Source organism: Lynx rufus, unplaced genomic scaffold, assembly GCF_022079265.1.
Source record: "Lynx rufus isolate CCGP_SWC_20201006 ecotype Redwood Valley unplaced genomic scaffold, mLynRuf1.p SCAF_11, whole genome shotgun sequence".
Lineage (NCBI taxonomy): Eukaryota > Metazoa > Chordata > Mammalia > Carnivora > Felidae > Lynx > Lynx rufus.
The window spans coordinates 56,141,111-56,158,367 of NW_025814825.1; the positions used below are offsets into that span (position 1 = coordinate 56,141,111).

At 40.0% G+C, this 17,257-nt stretch overlaps 1 protein-coding gene across 3 annotated transcripts in view; it reads right to left on the reverse strand.

Annotated features, from left to right (window-relative positions):
* Window positions 1-700: 700 nt before the first annotated feature.
* Window positions 701-17,257, reverse strand: part of FAM204A (family with sequence similarity 204 member A) — a 31,723-nt gene continuing 15,166 nt past the window's right edge. For 2 of the 3 annotated variants that reach the window (XM_047073507.1, XM_047073508.1), the window contains exons 6-8: window positions 15,604-15,693; window positions 1,225-1,331; window positions 701-929 (exon numbers count right to left, since the gene is read on the reverse strand). In XM_047073507.1, the coding sequence (XP_046929463.1) occupies window positions 878-929; window positions 1,225-1,331; window positions 15,604-15,693 (249 nt within the window). In that variant the 3' untranslated portion in view covers window positions 701-877. Of the gene's footprint in view, window positions 930-1,224; window positions 1,332-8,758; window positions 9,320-15,603; window positions 15,694-17,257 lie in introns of those variants that run through there. The other variant, XM_047073509.1, reaches the window with a different exon arrangement.

Below are 17,257 nucleotides of genomic sequence, written 5' to 3' on the forward strand. Positions count from 1 at the left end.
CCACCTCACCCTCATTAACACATTGAACCTTTTAAGAAGCAATGGGGAAGAGGAGTAAAAATAATCAAACTATGTTCCTGGAAGGTTCCAAGTTATACTGTCTGGAGGTAGTTGTAACTGGCTAGTACGGTTGTGCCATTTTCCCTCCTAAGAGCCGTATCACAATTTAAGGAACAACAAGGCTGAGAGAGATATTTAGGAAGACATTTCCAGGCCGAGCTAAAGTTAAATCCTCCTCCAAATACTACTTTCTGCCCTTCTTAAAATTATGGTATTTTATCTCAAGGTATACAAAAATTAATCAATTGCCTTCATCATTTGATTGGGAAATATCAACTCTATTCCCTCCAATAAAGAACCAATAATTACTTTTAGGATATTAAGATAATTCAAGTCATCTGTAAAAGTATCGGTTGAGACGTTCTCGCACTTACGACTAATCCTTCGTAAACAAACGCCAATCTTACAAACACAACTGCAGACGAAGTACAGGTACGCTGGGGACAGATAAGGAAGTATGAGGAGCTCACTGACTATGCTACACCAAACAGTCGAAAAGTAAAACTGACTTTATGCTGGAGGGTTACATAAATAAATAATTAACAAAATCCTATCTTTCTTCCTGGTACGTATACTTCGATTTCGTGCACAAATAACAGAACGCTCCACTTCATTCGTGTCAACAGAATGAACTCTCTAGAAAAAGACTAAAAAGGTTTAATAACCAAACCCCACATTTTACGCTTATGTTTCTGGCTTCTGGCAGTTCCCTGACACAGTTAACATCGGCAGGAGTATCTTCTCAGCCAATTGAGCAGCTGAAGACTCAAAGAAAAGCCCAAGTGAAGACTCAAATGCCTTGAGGAACGCTGGCAAGCTACATATATCCCATGTTGCTCTTGGTTTCCCATCTCTTCTTTGCTTCAAACCTAAAATAGAAAACATAAAAATCTCAATTTATTTCTAAACACTTTCCTAAACACGCTTACTCGGTGCCAAAGTAAAATAAACCGAAACATTTTCACATACTCCACTGATGACAAACTAAATATGAAAAGGGATGAAGAAATGCCCCCGTGTTTATAATCTGATAAACGTGCAGCAAAGACACAAGGACTAAAATGAGTGAACAATCACACACAAACTGGATTCACACAACGGATCCCAGGATTTCTGTAATTCCTATGAAGTTATTAGAATTACTAGTAAAAATCTTAAACTCACCCCCAGGCAAGCTTCTTCTTTTTTCGAGCAACCTGTGAATTTTCAGCGTCCCTTTTGGCTTTTACAAAGTTGTGGCAGGCAACCGCTTTAGCAATTTTCACACCAAGCTAAGAATTACAAAGGAGAAAACCAAACAAACAAAAAGGTGAAAATAAATATTCCAGCTGATACAAGAATTACAGTAATACAAACACTTGAGAACTTGCGGCTAAGCCAGCCATACCTGCAAATCAGAAATTCTTATGCTCAGGCCCCCGTGAACAAGCAAAGTAAACAAATGCACTCCGTGTGGCCCATACTTCCCTCACCTCCCACAGGCCCTAGACCCCGGTTGTGCCAGTCTCCTGGATGGAAATCCTTCCCAAACAGAGCCCCTCGAGGGTCCACAAGGATATGATGAAGATCTTCAAGCTATTCCAGCATTTCAGTAGGCCAAACAGGAATTTACCCCTGATAAGGCTGTGCAGACTGACAGAGACATCAAGTTTCTTTGCTCTGGGCTAGAATTACAGCAACTCAGTATGGTCACATCAGCTATCTCCTGCTGATCAGAAGCTCTGATTGGCAGTCATAGATGTGATTAATAAAACATGGGAAAGCTAATTACTGCTTCATAAACGCACTTTGCATGATGGGCAACAGCTTTTAATTCACCGAGAGAGAAGAGAATATAAGGGGTGCTAAGAGGTGAAAAGGCTGGGCACGCGGACCACGGTACCTAAGTGCTTCCTCTGCAGGCCCCTCTACTCCTGCTCCACCTGACACCTATCTGCCCCGGGCCAGTAAGGTCAATGAAAACCAAGCCTCCTACCCACCCCACCCCACCTCTACCTCCTAAGTTTTCTCTAAGCCAACCTAAAACAGTCTCTGTGTCTGTATTTCTCCGGCCCTTCAGCCTCTACGCCATCATCTTCGGTTCCCACACACAGGCCTACACACGGCTCTCTGGCTGCAGAACTGTTCCTCAGAGAGTATCTCCAGGACAGGATGGTCATCTTCTAGTTCTGGCGGCTCTGATGTTAAAAATACCTGCCTATATGAACAGCTCAGAGATATCTGTGAAGAACCCAGGTTGAACAGCAAAGGCTAAATATACATCTCCTTCTGGGGTCTCTTTCCCTTTCTTTCCCTGGACTCACCCTAATGAACGTTACCGGACAACAGACTTGCGGAAGAGAAGGAAGGACCTGGAAGCCGCTGTCAAATCAATGTGTTAAAGCCCGAGTTTTAGGGATCTGCTGGCCAACGGTGAGGCATCATGGGTGGCTAAGACCACACGCATGAGAAGTTGATTTAGGAAAATGAGGTTTCACATGCTTGACATTTCTTTCAGCTCGTTTCGGAGAAGAGTTTCCTTTAGGATGAAACGAACATGCAGGAATCAAGCACTGCTCGGGGCTTATAAATGAGAGCATAGAGTGGTTTGAGTTTCCAGTCCAGGTAAGAATACGCACCAAGAATGGAAGCAACCCAACAATCAAGCCAGAGGGCTGAACTGGTCAACACCAACAGCACAGGCACCGATGAAAGAATGATCAGCTGTGACTCGAGGGCCCACCTGGGGAGGCAGACCAACCTCAGAGTCTCAAAATTCGTACCAACGCGAGCAGCACTTATCTTTTTTCACAGGACAGTATTCACTCAACAAATATCAGGAGGGCGCAAACGCATGGCTTTGCCAGGCACTGTTCTAGGCACCGGAGACACAGCACTGAACAAAACCAGGCTTCTTTTCACACTGGGGGCTGGGAAGAAGGGGTCGCCAGTTGCGCTGCTTCAAAACTGGCCTTCTCTTGGTTGTCTTTTTGTTTCCGGTTGTTCATCACAGAAAAGTTCAGATACGTCAGCTAAGAAAGGGCTAAGAATCAAAGGGCTACAGCATCATCATCTCCAGGGAAAATGAAACGGGAAGGGCGCCGTGTGGCCTATTTATCAGTAAGATGGATTTCCCTGAAAACCTTCCCATCTGCCATAAACGTGAAAATCAGGTCAGCACCTGTCGAGTGAGGCCAGCCGCAACTACACTTATCAGACAAATCCCCGAATCCCACTGGCTGCCCTTGGACTTTTTGTTCCGCTTCTGGTCGGCTGTGGCATGGCTGGGCTCTCCTCCGTCTCGTGGTGCCGGCCTCTCAGCGTGTGACTTTCGGGTTCGCGGCGGCAGAGGATGGGGGCGGCCAGAGGGTCTCACACTGGCTCTCAAACGCTTTGGCACGGAAGTGACACACGTCATGTCTGCGCACTGCCCTCTGGTCGCGACTACCCACGCAGTTCCCCCTGAAGCCGGGCAGCCGGGGACGTGGGGTGCTGCGGGCGAGCAGGGGAGCAGCGAGTGCACCTAGTGAACGGCCTACTGTCGTAAAACCCAGCTGGCTACCTGTGCTGATACGTGTGCTAGGTCTCTCCACATTCACGTAGAACATTCAGTATCTTCCCTGCCCCTCACCCTCCAAAAGGTAAAACGTGGAACTCTGCGTTTTCTACTTCACCATATTCCTATGTGTTACGTATCAAATGCCAACTTGGTACGGGAGAGTTTTGCCAAGCCCACCTCCCAACAGAAGTCCCAGTCGCCTAGTTCATCTCCTACTGAAACCGAGCCTGTGCAAGGAGGATAAAACAAAAATGGTCCGAACCATATCCACCATGTACCGTCAACCACGTGAAAACATTATTCCCTAAAACCGTTGTAAATTAAGAGGTAGCTTACATGCCTAACTTACTGAGATTTTCCAACGTGGGTTTTCTGGATTGGGGATTGATAAACCAAAGAGTATCTCAGCGTGTTCGACTTAAATGGGACTCTTCATCTCAACGCGGTCATGCGCTCTAAGAACGTAAACGCTTTTCATTTTCCGGCAACGTTCAGGCCAAGCCAGCGCACTCAGCACCACAGTAAGGATTTAGAGCATACATTCCACAAGACATGGTATGAATCTGTTAGCAGTAATTCATTAAAGTGCATGAAACATGTATTTACATGAGAGGGCTCCAGCATTTCTGTGGACTAAGTACATATAATAAATGACTGGGTACGTAGGCAATACTTTCAAACAGACCTCTTCGGGTACAAAGTGTATTTTCTAACTGTATTTTGCCTTGGGTTAGGTTAAATGGAATGTTCTTCGACTGATAAACATTCAACAAGCCTGGTCTATGTATTTACAGAAAGAATCTTTTAGCTTGTAATGATGATGAAAAGTCATATCAATTTTGTGTCCTTCACACGCTTAAAATGTGTCTCACTTATTCCTGTGGGGAAAGAAAAAAAGAACGGAAGTATTTGGAAATATGAAAGGATAATAAGATCTTCTATGGAAGAGACAGTTGAGAAGAAACTCATTTTCCCAGGCGAGATGACGAAGCCAAGTTCCCGGAGATAAAAGAATATCGTGCTATGTTTCAGTATTACAAATAACACAGGCCAACGAGAATCCTTTCACTCCTGTAAGAAGAAAAATGCATCCTCATGCCCAAAGTAAACATCACAAAAGCTTGGCCGATGGTTTTTATATTTAAAAAAAAAAGAAAAATGTTTTGGGTCATCAGATAACTATAGCAACACAATGTGGCAAGAAAAATTTTTAAATGAATAAAAATATATACAGAATTTCTTGTATGTGTAGCCAAAGTATCAGCATTTTCCATATAGAACATCCAATATTTTGCTGCATTTTAATTAAGGTGTCTAAACATTATCACAAAGAACTGCAAATTGGTCAGAGCAAGCGGTAAGGAAAATTAAGCTCTAAAGGCTTTTTATCACCATATTTCAGGAACCAAGGGTGTAAAATGTTCTAATTTGGGATATATTAAAAGCCATAAAAGGTCTTTCAAAAAGATTAATGGTACTTTGCTTGGATTTAAGATAAGGGCTTTAGCTGGTTGGAAAAGCAGGGCCCTGGCTGGACCCTTGGGGCATTCATCTTTACAGACACTTGGAAGATTTGTAAAAGCGTCTGCATAACCTCAAGCAAATGCACGGCGACATTTTTTTAATTCCTTTCAATTTTACAGGTTTCGCATGTGTAAATCATATTGGGTTGTAAAAGAGATATAATGGCGCATCTTGTAACACAGTAGAGATTTTTAAAAGACAAACTTTCAAAATAAAGTTGGTTTTTCTTGCTAAGCCTTTGCCATTCTGAAGTTTGCTGATAATCATCTGAAGCATCTGATTCAAACAGCTTAATCTAGCATAACTGTAAACTTCTTATCCATTTCATAAAATATTTTACTCATCTCAAAATTACTAGCTTGTAGCAGATTTATGAAGTTTTCCTCCCTTTTGAACACTTTCAAGGCACTTATTTAAAAATACCAATTATCATACTTTAACTTTTTATGGAATAATAGGTCTCTATGAAAAATATTTATGCCATTCTCTTTTGTTCTTTAATTAAATGAAAACAGATGTTTTCTGAAGTAAAGCGGAACCATTACTGGAGTACTTAAAGTGTTAAGGTCTTTAATTTTTATATCAGTTTGGTCGACAATTCCTGATTGTCTTTACTCAAGCTCAACATTAATGTCAAGCGAGTTACCTAGGAGACGAAAGAGATCAAAGAGACAAAAACCCCTCCAATGTCTGATTAATCAAGCCTGCAAACAGCTTATTTCTTTTAGCCTGCATGCAAGTATGAAAATGAGATTCTGGGAGCCGAACATTGTGCAGATTTGTTCATTCTTATCAGAACAAAGCCAGCGGCAGCTTATTTCATGGATCATTGGCACTGTCATCAGTGCTACACAGAACGGGTGACAGCTCCTCATTTTGAGGCTTGAACAAAATTAGCAAAAAGTCGGCACAAATTAGCCTCTCATCTTTTTGGTAATATGACATTATTCATTTACTTTTTATCCAATTTTTAATTTTTTCCTCGTCAGCTATCCCCTTCTAGTGTCTCTTGCATGGCATCATAAAACGCCTTCTTAAAAACAAGCAAAGAAATAGCCAAAGTTGAAATAACATGGGAAGTTCAAAAAGCAAATAAGAAAAAGCTCTTCCAGGAACTGATAATGCTTTGTGTTTTCTACAACTTTCAGAACTTTGCACTAATATGGATAAATAGCTCAGGACACCGTGCAGTTCAGGAGTTTCGTGGAATCTGTAGCATATTTCGATACAGAGTATGATGTGGCTAATGTGTTTCACTCAAACCACAATTCAGTGTGGTGTGTGCTATAAAGTACACTTGGGGTGTCTGGGTTTGGACCGGTACCTCTCCGCGGCCCCACCTGAGATGCCAAGGCTGTGACGGCTGCAAACAGGCTATGCTCCGCCCAATCATTTAAACTCCGACCTGACTTCCAGTCGTCCTCTCTCTGTTACAGTAAACGGCCTAACCTCACTCACTGTCATCTCCAAAAGCACACGCACACACTTACACATCTGTGTGATGGTACAAGCACCTATCATTTATTTTATACCTACGACTGCCTATCAGTTAAAGCCAAGTAGTTTTTACTTTCAAAGCATAACCCAACAAGTTCTGTTTTAAAAAACACGTATGTGTATATATAAATATATATATATATATATATACATACACATGCGCGTGTATGTGTGTGTATATACATATACATATATATACGTATATATTATTCACCCTGCAATTTATAAAAATAGTATGTATTCGGTCTATAAAGTGTAAGAAGATATACTTTGATTCATATACTCAACTTTGATTTCATAGTGAAATAGTTTATATAACACCTGTTTTAATGATGACTATTAAGGCTTCAAATTATATGTAGATTACTGTATTCCAAAGGAGGGTGAAAAGACGTTATACTGTTGAAATTACTCCTGGATATAGATGATTTATATTCAAGCAACTTATCCCATTCATAAGGGAAAAAAAGCATTAAAAAATTAACCATAAGCTGTTAGATGCTTTACACAGTCCCCATAAGAAAGACAGTTTTTTTTTTAAAGAACTGTAGTACTGTTTTCAGCAATTTCTTTATCTCTGTTCTTCTAAGTAAGAAAGCTTATTAACAAGCTTTGAACTTAAAATCACATTTACAATAATGTGCCATCAACAGTTTTATAAGCTAATTAGAAAAAGATTAATTAATGACTGGCTGCTAATAAAATGGCAATCATGAAGAAAGAAACCAAGGGTGCTAAGCTTCAACTACCACCAATTAAGAGCTAATTACAAACAAATTATATATGTGTTTTGCTGTGGGCTTTAATTTACTAAAATGGTTTTAATTAAAAGAGAAAACATGCTGATTAATTGAACTGCAGAAAAAATCTACAGTATAAACTGTGCTTTGTCTGTCTCTTTAATTAGACTTGTAACATCTGAAATCTTTTCTTAAGGTTTGTTAAAAGCACAGATAAACATAATTAAAAGAGAGCATAAGAACACCATTCTAGGTGATCACCCAATCATACCCCAAAGGTTAAAAGAAAATATCCTCAATGCAAGGAGATATGAGTAAGCACCCCTAAAAACCGGAGAGAAAAACCCATCACTCAGTACCATTTTTATTTTTCCCATATTAAAATGCTCCGACTTCAAGCCTATACACAATTTTTATGGGGATGAATAGATCTTTAGCCTCAATGTAAAGGAATTCGAACAGCTGGACCCTCCCTTACCTGGACAGGCAGGGCTTATTTTCCATACATTGTGCTAACTGTTCATCTGTATGAGACTACTGAAATTACTTCTAAGGACTGAGGAGAACAAGGCTTCAAAGAATTAAAATCACCATTTAAAAGTCCCCTGGACTACGTTCAGACTACAAAATGACACACAGAAGAACATTTAAATTACAAAACCACTGAGAAATGACCAAAGTTAATGAAAGTAAGTCAGTTCTAGATGAGCCTTAGCAGACACACGTCGCCCCGCCACAGCAGAGAACACCCAACCTCCTCAGGTGGCTGAGCACGCTGTGACAGCAGTAGGCTGCCCTGGGAGGGCTTTTCCCTCCCCAGTGTCCTAGGTTCCTTTCCACTGCCAATCAGAGAAATATACCACAAAGAAAATGGTCCTAAACTCTCCTGACAGGAAAGAGGAAAAAATAAAAAATAAAAATAAAAAAAACAAAAAAGAAGGAAGAAAAAATAAGGGACAGAAAGCAGAGCAGTAAAATTTCAAAGACAGACATAAAACACACTTTGCCAGAGAGTTCGCAGGCATTAGATGACTTGTATGTAATAACGTATCCTTCATACACACCTCCTGGTCCTAGCAACAAAAATAATAACTCTGCTGTAAAAATGAAATGTTGAAATGAAGATATTTTAGAGTCTATATATTTGTAATACTTAATGCACTTTACTTTGTTTACCCGATCTTCAGTGGCAAGAGATCACTGTAATTAAGAAAATACAAAGTACCTGCCATCCTTCTTAGGGTCACATATCCCAGTGGTGAATTCTTGTAACGGCTAAAGGGAAAATACATTCAGCCTCGTATCTGAAGGAACCGTTTTACCTTTGGAAACACGGTTGTTAAGATATTTCTACCCAAGAAAAGTATCCACAAAAATGAAAAGAAAATAATTTTGCCCTCCAGATTATAAAATAAACGAGCTTAGAACGACAAGATTTGCTTCACTGTAATAGGTCTTTCAATTCAGCTTTTATTTATTTATTTTTTGGTATGTAATGCAAACACATTGGCTTTGAAAACAGCACTGCTGAAGAGTAACTTGAAGCTTCCCAAGTTTGACAGAATCTCTATTTCAAAAATTTAAACAAATATTTCAATTCTGAACTCTATAGAAGATAATGTTCCAGGTATTCTGATAGGTAAATCTGACAAAATTGTATTATCTGGGGAGGGTGGGGTCACTGAAGCTCTTATTCCATTAAGATGACAGTGCATGTACGTCAACAGACAACTAAAAACCAAAATGAAGAGACTGAATTGTAGCCAGAGTCCCCTCAGAGAAACCAAAGCCTAACGATGAAGTGCACCGGAAAAATTCTGAATGCCGGAGCAAGCGCCGTAGCACCCGAGCATTTCTGAGAAAGGACGTCTTAGATGTGAACATAAAATGCAGAAACTATCTCAAATGCATATATACCCTTCTTCAATGAGAATGCCTCCAGAGTTTTGAGGAAATTGCTCTAGAAATAAAGCATAGGCGACAAATTAATAATCTCCCCAAATTAAGAGAGCATTTATTTAACTAGGAAAGAACACAACCCCATCAATTCAAACATCAGGTTTTTCAAAAGGCCATTCCTACCTTTATTTATTAACAAACTATCTATATTTCAGCATTATTAACTTTACCTATGTTTTGGAATCCAAAACTTTAAGTAGCCTTAATTTAACAAAGTTAAAATTTAATTCTCAGTTTAATTCATACTGCCAATGTAATACGCTTTCTAGGTTACACAAAATAATTACAATCTTACAACACGAAGCACTGACGTTTTCAAAGAATTGAGTTTAGTTGTTGCTGTCAAAGGCCATCCTATTGGGAGTCATTTACAGAAAAAGTATTCTTTCAGAGCGTAAGCTATACAAAGTTCAAACGAAATTCACAGGCAACCTCTACTCCCCATTCATTCCTACTCGGACACTGCACGCTTGTAACTGAAACCAACCTGAGCTATGTATCCAGTTCATGCAGATGTCATTCGTTCCCTGGTAGGAACCCACTGGTGCCAAACCAAGGGGCTTTTATTTATCCGTGTCAGGCTAACAGGAAGATGCCTAGAGAAAAATCCCCTTTCCAAAATGTGACATCCAACCTAAGCACTGCCTAAGTAAACCGAGGCTTTAGCATTTAATCTTAGCCTGTTTGTTTCTACTGATTTCTATAAAATTTGGTATCATTTGGATTGTAAAAAAGATAACGTGTCAGAAAAGACCAGTACCAAAAGATGGAATTTGTTCAGGATCACTATCGATGAATGAATGGAATGTACTTCCAATTCAGGCCTGAGGTTAACAAGTCACAAATATGCTCAAATACTTTGTGTGTATGTGTAAATGATACTTTTTGTAAAAAAAAAACTTTTTTTTTTCAAATTAGAACAGTTTCATCAGTATGACACAAACCCAAGTATATTTCTCCTCTCTATCCCCTCCAAGATTGTTAATGAAAAACAAGTATTTAATCAACAGGAGGGACAGTCCCAAAGCAACTACATTACAACATGGCAAAACCAAAGATGTTAGCACAGTCAAGACTTCAAACACGTGAATTTGAGCCTTCCCCTAAAACCAGATAATATATATCTTTGATGTCATCATAAATTTAAGGGAATGTGATTCTGGGAAAAGTATGCATTTGCTTTGTCACAAGGACAGCGCACGGACAACTGGCAGACCGTTGTTTCGTTTTGTTGTTGGGGAACTGTGTTCAAGGCCCATTCGCAGGCATGGTTCTACTTTGGGCTTCATTTTTTTTTTTTCAATACTCATGCTGCCCTATTAGTTTCACAGGCTTATAAATGTTAAACATCAAAAATTAGTTTCACTTATTATGGTTGGGAAAGGCTTTAAGAACTCTGGGGTCTGTGCCTCTGAGCAAAGGCTTTATCAGTAGGTCCCAGTCACTGCTTCTTGAAAAAAGAAAACGGGACTGATTAAAAACCAATATACCTGATTTCCAAAAGGACACCTACCATGCACGTATACATTTAATTCATAAAGGGTTTCTGCCCCAAACTCACAATTACTTATTTCTCAAAATCCCATCTCTCATATCCATGGTGATTAGCACCAAGGGGATAAATATGAAAAATTAAATCTCAAACTAAACTATTTATTCAAGAATTCCATCTTGATTACTTTAGTCATTCTTCACGGGTGTTTAATTAACACGACATCAGTATCTTTCCAATGTCTGTGCCTGAACAGCAAACACTTTCCAGATGTTTTGCCACTCACTTATACAAGGAAAAGAAGAGAATTTTATTTTTTCTTGTAATCAGAATTCTGTAACACCACACTAAATAAGTTAATTTATTTTACTAAAACAAGGCATTATATTTATATGGAAGCAAGAAAAGAAAAAAAAACACTTGAGGAAAACATTTCATCTTTACAAGTGATGAAAATATCCTGTATTTCTGAAGCAATCTCACTTGTCATAAAGGTAATAGGAAATCACACCCTTAAAATGGAAAATACCTAGTCAGTGCCATGCAATTCCCATTTCTAAAACAGCAGCATAACAAAACAAAGCACAAAAAAAAAGAAACCTAATATCCTCAAAGAAAACACACGTCTCTGCAGCTGGGAAGGCACATCTTCCGTGCTTTCTGACATGCGCCTTCAAACGGCAGAGAAAGGGAAGCTCACAAGCGATCACTGCTAGCGGGGAAGGCATCCCTCCCAAGTGCGTCATTTAAAAAAACTATATCCAATTCTCGACTGTCCAGGTTTTTCTGCGAGATTTAACGTATACATAGAAGATTACATAATCCACTATCTCATTCAAGACAAATTTTGGGTTTAGTTTGCCAGGTAAAGATGAAAAGTTCAATCCCATAATGTTTTAAAGATCTGGTTTGGCAACCACCATAATAATAACCGTCCCAAAGATGAAAAGAATTAGCAGTAGATGCTAAACCTACTGGGTAAAGTATAATGAGAAATAGAATATTTACATAGTCTCGAGTTCTCTCCCATCTCTCCATGAGATATGTATTAATTACATAAGGGACAACAGTCACGTTACAATAATGTGGAGAAACCTGGTGACACCACCTTAACCAAAAACTCAAAGTGACATCAAAAATTGGGACAGACAGATATCATGTGCCTCCTGATATCTTGCATTGAGAAGAACACAGAATCATTTCTGCAACACCCCTGCCAAAAATGCATGAGGAAACATCAGACAAACCAAAATTGAAGGACATCCTAGAAAATAACTGGCCTCTACTCCTCAAAAATGCTAATGTCCCAAGAAATACAGACTGAGGAACTTTCCAGATTAAAGAAGAATAAAGAGACATGACAACAAAATGCAATGTCCTAGACCAGGAAAAAGAAACTGTTCTTTTAGCTATAAAGGAAATCTGTGAGACATTTGGCAAATCTAAATGAGGTATATAAATTAGAATGAATGGCAAAGCAAATGTTAAACGTTAACATCTTGGGTATCTGGGTGAAGGTAAATAGAAAATCTTTTCATAAACTTCGCAACTTTCTGAAAGTCTAAAATTATTTCAAAATAAAACTTTTTTTTAAAAAAAATCAAATGTATTCAACTCTTAAAATTTTAGCATTACTAACTTTACCTATGAAAAACATAGAGCCTGCAGTAAAGTGAATGCTTCTCTCCGAATCACCCTTGCCTCAGGTGGGGGTGCTAATGAACTGAAAAAGCCAAAAACCAGAAAAACAGCCAGCCACAGATGGGTCACGTGGAGCCCACATTTTAATGCTGTAGACGAGGCCTTGCATTCTTCTTTCTTCTGTTAATAAGCAAGGACCTGAGAAAACCTACTGACCTGGGGCCACTGGATGAGTCACAGCCAACTTGTTATTTGGTAGAGATCACAAAATAAACAACTCCTGGGTCTTCCGAAAGGAAGAATGGACAAGCACCAACCAGGGTACACCAGTCCGTCCCATGATCTTTGGGACAGAGGTAAAGATAAAGAAGTCTGCAGCGTTTCTGAGAACAATCAGGAAGCCACACCCTAAGGCCCTGCTTGTTTTTATTAGGCTTCTATCCTTGGCTTTACTGGAACTATACAGTCATCTCGGAGATCAGCCACACGCTGATGGTATAGCATTCGCTGGAGAGCAAACAGGAACAAACACCCACAATTTTTAAAGGGCTTCAAGAGACACGTGCTCAAGCACGTGTCACAAAATGCACTTTAGTGGTATATGTTAAGTACCGGTTCTCTAGGGAGCCTTGCTTCTGACCCAAATGAGAGATTCAGAAAAAGCTGCCAAAAGCTTCCACACCTACCTATTTACAGGTGACCAAGACCAGTGATTGGTGTTGCCGCCCTAAACACCTTCAGTCTCTGAAAGTCTCTGCCACTTATGTCTTCAGCCACTCCTCCCTACCTCCATCATGTGTCCCTACCTCCTACTCTGTCCACCCCTCCCTACCCTTACAGTCATACTACTTTACTCTCTTCCAGCCCCATAAGCATGTCCCTCCCCACCCTCCTCTGACATTTCACGGTGGACTCCCCCAAATTTGGAGATGATATAAACTACTGATATAATTTGCTACATTGTCTATATTCGCAGGCTACCCAAGACACTTACCTACTACCTCTGACAACAGCTCTATGGAAAACTAAGTGCCAAGTGCCAAAACAGAACCAACAAACACTAAGTGCTCTACTGCTGAACAGAATTTTAAAGATGGTCTTTTGACACACAGCTGATTGTACAGATAAGTGCCAAGTACCTATCAAATTGAAGAAGCCACTCTACTAACTGCCAGCTAACACTTAAGTCCAACTGAGGTTGCAGGACCATTCAACACACTATCAAATTCATTTCGTTAAAAGGTTATCCCTGAATCTTTCTATTTGAAAACAGAGTGATAAAATGCTATTCTATCCAATGAAGGCTATAATCAATAAAATCAAAACACGGCTACTCTAAAGATGAAAGAGAGCAAATGTCAAACTTACAGCACAAGAAATATAAGCTGGGAAGGGAAGAATGAATTTTAACAGAAAAAAAGGAAACTGATTTTTTTTAAATGTCGCTTTTTTTTCCCTAAAGTTTTTCTTCTTTCTTTCTTTCTTTCTTTCTTTCTTTCTTTCTTTCTTTCTTTCTTTCTTTCTCTTTCTTTCTTTTCTTTCCTTCCTTCCTTCCTTCCTTCCTTCCTTCCTTCCTTCCTTCCTTTCTTTTTTTAATGTTTGTTTATTTTTGAGATCAGGACCTGGGCCAAAGCTGGCCATTCAATCGACTGAGCCACCCAGATGCCCCAAAATGTCACTTTTTGAAAGGCTGCATAACTGCCATTTATGCTGCTTCTTACCTATGTCCCAAACTCAAGCTCAGAACTTCATAATTTCCTTTAGATTAGCCGTTAATAAATAAATACACAGACACATTATAAACAGAAGTATTTAACGTGACAACTGATTTTAAAGGCCTATGAGAAAAAAAGGTAACTTCTGAATCCCTAAGCCTCACTTCTGAACTTGTTCATTTCCCTACATAAAAAACCCAGATACTTATGGCCTGTAGCCAAGAACAGAAAACAAACCAGCAAACAGCCATCAACAGATTGTCTGACACTGGAAGACAGAAGGGTGAGATGGTGTTTCCATAGAAGAATTTACCGAAATAGTAATTCCATCGTTAATCTCAGTGTAGAACAAATGTTCACCTGCAGGCAAGTAAGAAAGAATAGCACATGTGGCCAACAGTTTACACAGATGACCTATGATGCTGCCTATGTAATTAAACACCAGGGAGTAGAGTTTAAGAATAAGGTGAAGTTGGGACGCCTGGGCAACTCAGTCAGCTAAGTATCCAATTCTTGATTTCAGCTCAGGTCGTGATCTCATGGTTCGTCTGATCGAGCCCTGAGTCGGGTTCTGTGCTGAGCGTCGAACCTACTTGAGAGTCTCTCTCTCCCTCTTCCCCTCCCCTGCTCATGCGCTCGCTCTCTCAAAATAAATAAACCCTAAAAAAAAAAAAAAAAAAGGCAAAAGCAAAGAAAAACAAAAACAAAAAAGAATGAGGTGAAGTAAGTAGGCAGCTTACCCAAAATGGGAAAGCTATGGTCGATCTTTTTTCCCAAAGAGGACAAAAAAGAACCACAAAACAACACTAACAACAATAAAACATACGCCAGTATGAGCTCTTAGCTCTTGCTTAGTGACACCTGACAGCAATTCCCAATTGGAGAAATATTCCCCCCAAAAGGTGCAGGCCGGAATCTTCTGGAAGCCTTGTGTACTTGGAAAAAGAATATGCGATATATCTACTAGTTTTATACTATAGACTATAAGTTTTAAAAAGCTGAAAATTATTTAGGGCTGAGGGAGAAGTTCAGAATATGCAGTAAGAAAGCGTGTGGGGGAGCGAGGGCCAGGAGAACGTTGAGAGATGTGGCGCACAGCTGCCCTCAGGGAGAGTTAAACTGAATTAAAGATGCAAATGGAAAAAGAAAGCCAGTCTTTTCATCATAACTGGCAAAAAGCTCTCTGAAACCTAGGTGAAATCTAGGGTTGAATATCAATCATGGATTATTTCCACCACAAGTTTCAAACCAGAATGATTTAAAAACATTAAAGACAAAAGTAAAACCCAGCATTTCAGCATAAGTGGCAGAATAAGAGGGAAGAAAATGGGCGGAAAAGAAAATCTAAGATCAAATATTTGAATACTGAACTTACTCATGATCACAAAAAGAATGCACATTTATTTTAGAAAATCTGCAAATACCAGTTTGACTCACCTCTCGCGTGGCCAGCTGGTTGCTGAGTTCCTCCGCCTTCTCGATGTCCCACTCTTCCACAGCCTGGTCGATGCTCTTTTCAAGGCCGGACTAGAAAGTAAAGAAACCTAAAACTTAAAGGCAGGAATGAAAGGCAAACATTTGCCAGCAAAGACTATGTCACAGGACTACGCCGAACACGTTGCATACTTAGGTCATTTAATTTTCACAATGAGCCCTGTGGCAGTCTGTACCACTCCCATTTACTGAGGAGAAGGCCACGCAGAGAGATCATAGGGCTTTTTCGAGGTCCGATAACTTCTTGAACTAAGAAAGAGGAGATGCCAATCCAGACTTCTGTGACTTCAAGGACTACGCTTTCCCTTACTAACCATACAATGTTAATGATAATAATGGTTAAATCGATGGCATGCTTATTATTATTACTGGCTTAGTACTATAAGAAAGCTCATTTACCCTCATAACAACTCCACAAAACAACACTGCTATCCTGTTTTGAACACGAGGAAACAGAGAGGCCTCAGACTAAGTAGGCCAAGGTCACAGAGTCTGTAAGTAGTAAGGCTATCACTTGAACCTGGGTGTGCCCAGAGCCTGTGTTCTCAACCACCCCTTTCCTCTGCCTCTTTTCTCTACTGCCCCCTCCTGTAGCCTAAGGCCCTCCTTCAACAGCCCATCTAGTCTCTGACTAGAGGGATTAAGCTGGATATTAAATACAGGAGGAAAGTTACATACCAGAATGATTTTACTTTCCTATGGAAACGTATTTATTTACCAGCTGAAGATGCTTTAGGAAACGATAATTAAAATTTTCATGGGATTACCAAACAGACGAGGTAGGATTCATCACACATTTATGGAAAGACGCTTAGACTGACATAATTGAGTTTTAGCTCGTGGAAATAGTTACTACGGAAAATTAAAAAATTTTTAAATGGTCTAAGACGTTTCTCACAAGAACGTTTTGCCCTAACAATGGCTTAGCGCATGTGTCTTCCACATTTTCAGTTCCCGACTTCTCCCTCATCTCGTAAAGGGGACCCAGGAATGCCTCCTCCCGTCAGCCAACTGCTTGATTATACCCATCAACGAGGAGAAATTTCGTTCCTGGGCAGCCTCTGCTGAAACAAAAATTAAAAATGCCCACACATAATCTGCGTAAAAAGATTACAGAACACAGACCGGGAGGTTATCACCAGGGTCCCTGCAGGGTGAGGATCGTTCTTCCACACAATCCCTCATCCCACCTAAGGAAGGACCTGAGAGGATGACAGCCTTTTCTCTTCCTTGCTCCCAACTGCAGCTCGAGACCATCATTCAATAGCCCTAGTCCCTGAACCCAGGCCAGGTGGCTCTCCTGTCCTTTTCCCATGCGGGTCCTACGATCACTGATCGGTCGCCAACTACTCTTTTTTGTATTTCTGCAGAAATAGTCTCCCATAGTCCTTCTCCTCATAGTCCAAAAAACATGCTGGACTCACTTTTCCAACGTCCTTCATCCTCAGGGACCTCTAACTAATGTCCACCCCAGAGTCCATACTCTAGGCCGGGGACACTTCAAGTGTGGTCTGTGCACCAGTTCAGGTCTGTGAATGGTGCCAGGCCATGAACTGAGCTTGTGCCAGGTGCAAATCAACTACATGCCTACACAGTT